The following is a 9,134-nucleotide window of genomic DNA, read 5'->3' as shown; positions in this document are numbered from 1 at the left end:
CTCTTGCAGTAACATCTTCAAAGAATGTCAAAATATTTGTTAAACAAGACTTTCACTTAGAGAAACCATACTGGTTCTTTGACACTATATCAAACAAGAGGGAATCCTCAATAACCATGACACTCAAAATTCTTTTAGGCAGCATTAAAGTAAATTAACTTATGAGACCTTTTTTTTGCCCTTTTTATTAGCTATATTTTTGTGCACCAGCAATACCAAGCATGGGGTGTAGTATACCCAGTTTGATTTTATTACTCATCAGTATCTCTACCAGCCTACCCTCAAATTCAAATTCTTTGAGGCAGGATGAGAGTAAATTAATCTGTGAGCTCTTGGGCATGGTCAAATACGTCAGTTGAAATGGTTTGACCTCCTGAATTTAAAACTGTAATTAGATCTCAAATTGGGGCAATAAACTTAAATAAAAATCTAACCATACAAAATTAAAACATACAACTTGATTAATTTTATTAATCAAATCAATCAATTTATACTTTATAGCACACTAGAAGTTATAAACATTTTTATAAATTCTATCAACAACTATATCAGGCAGGCAGTAGCACTGCCTATGTAGGGATGGCTCGTTTTGTTCATCAAAATGGTATTTTCAATATCTCCTCAATAGGTCATCAGAACTTTGCAATATCATGCAATGTTTCCTTTTATAACAATATCTATGTAATGACTGAGTCACAAGTTCTGGGAATGTCTGTAAATATCATAGCAAAAATGTTGGATTTCTTGTTCTTATTTCTTCTGATTTTATTTTTGCTGTGGCATAGCAACTCATAGAATGGCTTAGAGTTTTTTTTCAAGTATAAACTTTTAGTTCATAGCTCCACCATATCTTGTATGTAAAGTCTTTTAGAGATAAGTAAATACAGTAATCAGAGGTTAAACAGTTGTTGGAACATTTAAACCATACAATCATTAGACATAATAAATTACATCATAATGAGTCCTGTTGAAGCTTTTGATTTAAGCAATTAAAGTAATTTTTAACAAGAAGTATTGATAATAACATTATATTACAGTTGGAGCGCCAAAAATTCAGTATAATTACTACTAAGTGTACTTCAAATTAAAGTTAAAGATTTCCTTGAACTGAAGGATGCTGTGATATGTTCATGTGAAGAAAAGTTCTTTTGTACCTGCCTGAAGTTAGGACTATTTAGAATTTGTTTGTTTATTGTTAAACTCAAAGCTGCACAATGGGCTAGTTGCACTATACTCATTGCAGGAATCAAACCCTGAATTTTAGCATTATAAGGCTTCAAGGTTACTGCTCGACCACTTGGGATAACTTTGTGGATAACTATCATGCAAGAGTTTATGGTTTTTTTAGTGATCTTCAATTATTCACAGCTGTGACCACTTGAAGATTTGTTTTTTGGGTGATGAAGTACTTTGGCATATTCATAGAGTGACAGAGATGTATGCAAGTTTCTCCTCATTCTCTTGCTTGGAAAAAAATTGAATAAGAGCAAAAAGTCAGACCAAATCATGTAAATGAGTGTGTTGAGGAGCTATAAAAAAACAACCAAAGAAGAGAAGATTGGTTAACAAGTATCCAGTGGCTTCCTCACATTTACTCCAGGGAGCAATTTTTATCTGAAATTACTGAGACACAACAACAAAAAACAAAAATCTGAAAGAAGAATGTCATCATAATATTAAAATAAGAGAACTAAGAGAGAGATACCTGGGGCACAGTGACATGGAGGGGGGGGGGGGTAGATGAAGTAATATAATAGTTTTTAATTTAAAATTTTGACCTTCTATCAGACATGGAGTTAAAACAACCATCACATAAAAAAGTCATAATATAAGAAGAGAGAAGTATGGTTACAATGAAATTTTTAATGGATTCATCATGCCAGACAAAATCAAAATCAATATGAAAAACAACAACAAAATTTAAAATAAAGCCTATTTTTAAATAAATCAAGTGAACAACAGTTGAAAAAAAAGAGATAATGAATATTGGAACAAATAGTTTTTTGCAAAATGTAAAAGAAGATATAAGGGGAGAATCTGTATAATTTGCATAAACAAGATTTGTTCTTGCAGTGAGTGTGACATTAGTTGATTTTCGTATGGATGGATCAATATCTGCTTGTAAAAAGTAGTCTGAATTTAGTGTAAAGCTTGAATTAACAAATTTGTTACATATTAAATTTTTATAGTAAACAGTAAATATTTAAAAAAAAGAAAACTCATGTAATTTATGATTAAGTTAAAGAAATGGAGACAAAAAAATGATATAAAAATCTGATGCAAGAGTAATAGTAACTATAACTAATTTAATATTTCCATATCTTCAGCACAGTTTCGAACTTTCATTTTCCATCTGTTCTGACAGATTTTGTTCATGTTACATGTTTATACTTATTGGTAACTGGAGCTTTGATTTAAATTTTTGTCAGTGCATTTTACACAGTGAAGTTTTATTTTGCCTCACGTTACCCATACAAAATGTATATATATATATATATATAAGTGGTTTACATCTGTGGGTGTTGGATTCTATATTGAAGGAATGAAAATATGGGCAATGAAAATTTTTATAACTCATAGTAGCTTTTATGATCATACTTTTTACTTATTACGTTTAAAGGAAGTGGATGATGGATTACATATTTACACAAAAGAAGAAGCTATTAGTTTTAAACAGTTCTGATCAAATATTGATAATTATTTATTTTATTTTAGACTTATTGGTAGACTTATTAGACTTATCTTTTTAATTATACATACAAGTTTAAAATTTGACAAACAGTGAATAAGTTGTTAATTTGTTTTACTTCACAGGAACAATGGCTAACACCAGAGAGACGAATCAAAGCGATGCACCCAACCTCTATCCAGGGAGTGGAAGATATGATATCACTAGGTGACCTTCATGAAGCAGGCATCCTTAGGAACTTATTGATTCGTTATAATGAAAATTTAATCTATGTATGTTGTTTTTGTTTTGTTTAAAAACAGTTGTTTCATTTGGTAGCTTTAGTAATATTTATCTTTACTGTGTGTGTATAATCATTTTTTCTGGATTTTCATGTCATTATAATTAAAAAAAAGTCTTTGTACTCTACATTCAGACATACACAGGTTCCATTCTTGTGGCTGTCAATCCCTACCAAATTCTACCCATTTATACAGCTGAACAGATTAAGTTATACAAAGACAGAAAGATTGGAGAATTACCACCTCATATTTTTGCCATTGGAGATAATTCTTATCATTCCATGAAACGTTACCAACAAGATCAATGTATAATAATTAGGTGAGAAACATATTGTTTTGTTTTTCTTTATATATATATATATTTGGGCATGATAAATTAATTGATTTGTGGTTGTATCACCTCTTTCATTGAGAATTAATTTAAAATTTAATAAAATTCTCAAAAATTTGGTTACCTCTTCAAAACTTTGGAAATGGTTGTTACATATATATTATATAGAATAGCAATTTGTTAACTTTTGAACATCAGATATTGGTTTACGTTTTAATTATGAATTTGCTTATCATAATTTAGATTGCATGTACTTACACTTACTTAAAACCAGTGGTAGTAAAAAAAAATTAATAAACAGTACATTTCTGAGGTAAGTTTAAAAAAATGATTATTTGCATGAATAGCATAATAATTTATAAGACCTTAAACATTCTGTGTTTAGAACCTAAGTAACGATAAAACAAAAGAAATTTTGGCAAATACATGCTCTTCTATTCATAACAATAGAGTGATACAAAAACTCTTAAAATATTCAAAATGCCATGTTGTAAGTGGATACATACTAATCTTAAATTTAATAGTTTACATTACCTGCATTATGAAACATCAAATGTGCATAATTAATTCTCGTTTAGGCATTTTATGTTCTAAAGCCAGAATAATAAATCATAATTTGCAGCTGAACAAGAGCAAGCAAACTTCAAAAAGCAAGAAACTTTTCTATGTTAATTTATTTTATATGATGTACAGTTAAATCAAATACAGCTAACCAATTTCACTTAATTTATTCTGGTTACTTAGTGGAGAGAGTGGAGCAGGAAAAACAGAAAGTACAAAGCTTATTTTGCAGTATCTGGCAGCTATTAGTGGGCAACATTCCTGGATAGAACAACAGATTCTTGAAGCAAACCCTATTTTAGAAGGTGTGAATACAGTAGTTTTATGTGTTGTGGCTATTATTTAAACAGTTTAGATAACACTGTACCCAAAGTTTTTCTACCAGTTTTAGCTGTTGTACCCTACTAAAAATAACAGTCTTAAATTTTAAATCTCAAAATTAACGATTGTTATCAATAGTTTCATATTGATTATATTTCAAATTCATTGAAAGAGAAGATAAATTTATCAATCATTGTATACCTTTATATTTTCATGGTTTTGTGAAGATTTTAATTGTCACTTTTCCTAAAAAAAAAAACTTTCTGGTCTTCTCTCAGTTGATCTAGCTTTTATTCTAATGTTGACTTTATTCAAGTATTTAGTCTATAAAAATTGGTTATGAACTTTAATTGAAAATTGTATTTATTAATTATACATCTTTCTTTTGTTTAAGAAAAAACAAATAATAATAATATTGTGCCACTTAGTCTCACTACTCAAAAATAGCATATTTCATTTCACTTAGTTCAACAATCTTAGTGACATGGCTGCTCTACAACAATACCTGGAATATATTAAAATTTCTATTTTAAAAAAGCAAAAAATGTTCCCACAGCATCAGAATACTAATTCGGTATGATTTTAATAATTGCTTGTTAGGTAGAAAAAAAAAGTTGGTCAAACTTATGATTTTCTACTGTATTGTTTTACTTTATTTTCATGGTGTAGTTTGTTTTCAAAATAATATATATTCCTGTCTTGTATAACCTTTTTCTTTTCGCAACCTTAAGCTGACTAAAATCACGTAACCAACAACTCCTCTTAAAAGCCTCCTGAATGAAAATAATGCAGTAGCCTGATTTTTTGCTAAATATAATATGATTAAAAGAAATATACAAGTTTTTAGAAAACAATTTATTCACCAAATTGTTTTACCACACACACATATATACATGGAAAAATCATACTATACGTGATATTCAGTTAATAAAACTTCTTCCAGTCAAAATTTTCACTGTTATATATCTTTCAAGCATGTTAATAATAATAAATTAAAATATATTTCAACTAGCTATGCCTCTTTTTTGTTTTTATTTCAAGTTTTATTACCTTTAAATCATGTTGCAATGTATGTGTGTGTATGTGTCTGTGTTTATACGTATATTTTCTAACTTAATTTTAGCTTTTGGGAATGCAAAGACAATAAGGAATGATAATTCAAGTAGGTTTGGGAAGTACATTGACATTCATTTTAATAAACAAGGAGTTATTGAAGGAGCGAAGATTGAACAATATTTGCTTGAGAAGTCCCGTATTGTTGGTCAGGTCAGTCCTCTAACACCTTCTCATTAAATAGTAACTTTATCAATAACATTACATTTTTTGTATCATCATATAAACTTAACATTTTACATGGTGATGTTAAATATGCATGTTTTTTCTTCACTAGGATTTTTTTTTCCTAAATGTATTTTTTTTTGCTAAAACTAGAATATACCAATCATTACTTTAAGAGTTCTCACATCTTCATTCATTGACCTAGTTTCCCATGTTTCTTTCCTTTGAAATAAATATTTTTTTAATCCATAATGAAATCAATCATAACACTAACGGTTAATGAATGATTACACTGATATTATGTATTAACATATTAGAAACTGTTCTGTTTATTTTTGACCTTTTTTTGATGCACTTAACTTGTATATGGAGTGTATTATATGTTTGTACATTTGGAAAATACATGTATTTAACTTAGATTATTTATGTTTAGTTGAAAAACAGTATTTATACGTTTTTGTTATAGATTCTCAGTAATATTATATCTTGAAGAGTGACTTTTGACAAAACTGGTTGAAGAAATTAATAAAGAATAGAAAAAATAGAATAGTCTGATATTCCAGAGTTTTGTTATTTGTATCCACAGGTGAATTTTGTTGATGGTTTTATATATATATATATATTGGTGATATTTTCAGGCCCAAGATGAAAGAAACTACCACATTTTCTATTGCATGTTAGCAGGAATGACCAAAGAAGAAAAACAAAAGTTAGAACTTCAAGATACTTCTAAGTACTTTTACCTAACCCAGGTATTTTGCCATATTTAGTTAGGTTTTCACATTTCAAAATGCAGTGTCTGAAAAACAAAAAAAATAGTTTTAAAAACTTTTCAAGAGTTCAAAAAGGGAATTTAAGTTACAGCAAGATATTTAATATGTTTTTATAAAATGAATTTTTCCTCCAGGTAAACTACTTTTATTTAAATTGCAAGACAAATATATGAAAGTGCTTTATTTTAGGTAGTTTTAATTTCTAGCTTATGTCTATCAGTGAATAGATAATGTTTCTTGCCAGTTATTGTCTCAATTTACATTTAGTAAATAACTGTCATGAAACTAGCTTCTTCTTCAGAAATTGTTTGGCATTCAAGGGCACTAATAACAAAGCCAGCATTTAATTTTGTTTTTCAGATAGAAAATGTGTTATGTTTAGAGATTTAGATTGTATTTTTTTAATAGTGAGCCTTTATTAGCAATTTGGTGATATTGTAAAATATTTAAAACATTTTCTCAAAGTAACCCACTTTTTTATGCATTTATTTTCTCCACACAAGTACTTCATAGCAGTACTTCAGACTTTGAGGAAGAAGAAAGATAACAATAAAATATTATTTTGTTTGAAGAATTCATCACCCTATAGTTTATTTTCAAATGAACAATATTAATCAGTTAATTAAAATGGCACAACAAAGTGAAAACAAACTTAATGTATTTTTAATGCTGCAATATTTAGAAATAAGATGACAAGTGAAGAGAAGGTAATAGCTTAAAGTTTGATGTGTCCAAACTAACTTCAACAAACCTAACCCATTAGGACCACTAGAATGATTTTTTTTTTAATAAGAAAGAAAATAGCATGTGAACTTGGCCAAAATTTCTGTAAATGCAAATTTTAACACTAAAAATGTTAAGATTAGGATGACACTAGTGTGTATTTTCATTAACACAGATATATTGAAGAAAAACCAACATATATTGTGTGGTATTAAACATTGGTTTTGCTTTAATACACCTGTATTATGTGTTAAAAATGAGTTACAGTTATTTTTCATCTTGTATTTTTGTTATGCAGGGAGAATGTATCACTTGTGAAGGTCGAGATGATGCTGCTGAATTTGCTGATATCCGATCAGCCATGAAAGTTTTAATGTTCTCAGACTCTGAGATATGGGAAATATTAAAAATTTTAGGAGCTCTCTTACATCTTGGTAATATAAAATACAAAGGTGAGATAATATTTTATTTACTTTTTTTTAACACTCCAAGATAATTCAAAACTTTCTTAAGCTTGCACCAACATAAAGTGCATTACTAATACCATTCTTTAAGATATTCTGTAGAAATAATTTATAGGTATATATATTATGCATATACTAATAAAAGTGAAGCAGTAACCATACTATATGATCTTTTCGTCACATTAAGGAGTTTTTAAAATTGTTTATTTATTACAAAATTGAAATTACAGAGTTTAAAGTTTATCCACTTCCTTTATTTTTGGTATTAGTCTTATTCATTTTTTGGAATATAATTTACCAAAGCAATAGCATAAATAAGTGTAATTATAAGATTTATCTCTAAAATGTCACTATTTTTCAGTATGTTTTACTTGAATTTCTTGGGGGGGGGGGGTAAAGTTATATTTTGTGATTTCAAAGTAACTGTCCTACAAATCAAGATGAGGCTTTTCTTCATTCTTAGAAAAATTGCAAGCTGTTGCTTGTTTAAGGCAAATTATAGCACATAAAACAAGTGTTACTGCCTTGTATTCCAGTGTTTAGACACTGTTACATTCTTGATATACATGCAATTTTTGTACACATAATGCATCTTATGAAGACTACAGTTTCACTAAATTTATAATTTTTGTGTAGCTTTAACACTTGATAAAAATAAAAAAAGTAACTTATTCCAATATTCTGTTTACAGTTTTGTTTCTTTTTGTAAAGTAATTGTAATATATATAGTTAATTCTGTTGACAATTATCATACTGGGTAGAATACACTTAACTTTAGTGATTATAGTTTGCTTTCTTTACAGCTACTGTAATAGACAATTTGGATGCTACTGAGATTATCACCTCTAACAGTGTCATGAGCTCTTCTAAATTACTTGAGGTATTTGTATGTGGAGGTGGCATTTTGAATTATGTTTTGAATTAGGTTAAAACTATTTAACAAATTCCCAACTTGCTTAAATGGTACTATTTTCAGATCTGTTTCCGTACTAAATTCATTTTTGTCTTGAACTAAATGAAATTTAGGTTTCTTGAAACATTTACATTGTGAGAATAAAAGAAGTTGAGAAACAGTGCGAAACATAGTGTGATTAACTAGTAAAATGTTAGTGTATGCAATGATTATGCAGCATAATATTTGTTTTCCAGGTACACCTAAGCCAGGATAAAAAAAAAGAAACTCTTGTGATTTATACTGCTTCAGCTAAAAATACAAATTGGAACAGTAAACTGTGAACAAATTTTATGTACTTGTAATAGTACACTTATATATGTATACACACACACACCCACTATTGTGAATGACAATTCAAAAACAATTATCTCTTAGCTAAAAAGAGGGTTTCTCAGTAAGTTGTTGATGATGAGGAAGAATTATGCTTAATAAGTTTCTGCACATGAATTTCCGGTCAAACTAACTAAAACTCATTTACACTGTAAATTATGACAACTATCATCAATCCCTTAAGTGATATTATCCAAACCAAAGTTGATTTTATTCAAGTTTTCATTATACTGAATGCACCTGAAAGTTGACTGAAAGCAAGTTCAACAGAATATAGTATTGGTATTTTATACCTTAACTCAACCCCAGGACCACATGGTAAAACTTCTGCATGGATTCTCTTCAAGTACACGTAAGGCATGACATAAAAGTAGAATTATAGTATTTTGGCACTTGTATATAAAGTTAAAATCGTAAATAATATTCAA

General features: G+C 28.5%; 1 protein-coding gene across 1 annotated transcript in view; it reads left to right on the top strand.

The window, feature by feature from the left end:
- The window catches only part of LOC106457206 (myosin-VIIa), a 135,781-nt gene that overhangs the window by 47,457 nt on the left and 79,190 nt on the right, over positions 1 to 9,134 (top strand). The window contains exons 4-10 of the mRNA XM_013916600.2: positions 2,815 to 2,961; positions 3,105 to 3,289; positions 4,046 to 4,167; positions 5,307 to 5,449; positions 6,100 to 6,213; positions 7,256 to 7,409; positions 8,225 to 8,301. Coding sequence (XP_013772054.1) covers positions 2,815 to 2,961; positions 3,105 to 3,289; positions 4,046 to 4,167; positions 5,307 to 5,449; positions 6,100 to 6,213; positions 7,256 to 7,409; positions 8,225 to 8,301 — 942 coding nt within the window. The remainder of the gene's footprint in view (positions 1 to 2,814; positions 2,962 to 3,104; positions 3,290 to 4,045; positions 4,168 to 5,306; positions 5,450 to 6,099; positions 6,214 to 7,255; positions 7,410 to 8,224; positions 8,302 to 9,134) is intronic.

Source organism: Limulus polyphemus, unplaced genomic scaffold (assembly GCF_000517525.1).
Source record: "Limulus polyphemus unplaced genomic scaffold, Limulus_polyphemus-2.1.2 Scaffold303, whole genome shotgun sequence".
Taxonomy (NCBI): domain Eukaryota; kingdom Metazoa; phylum Arthropoda; class Merostomata; order Xiphosura; family Limulidae; genus Limulus; species Limulus polyphemus.
The sequence above is the reverse complement of the archived record's forward strand: the minus strand, read 5'-3'. Positions and strand labels throughout refer to the sequence as shown.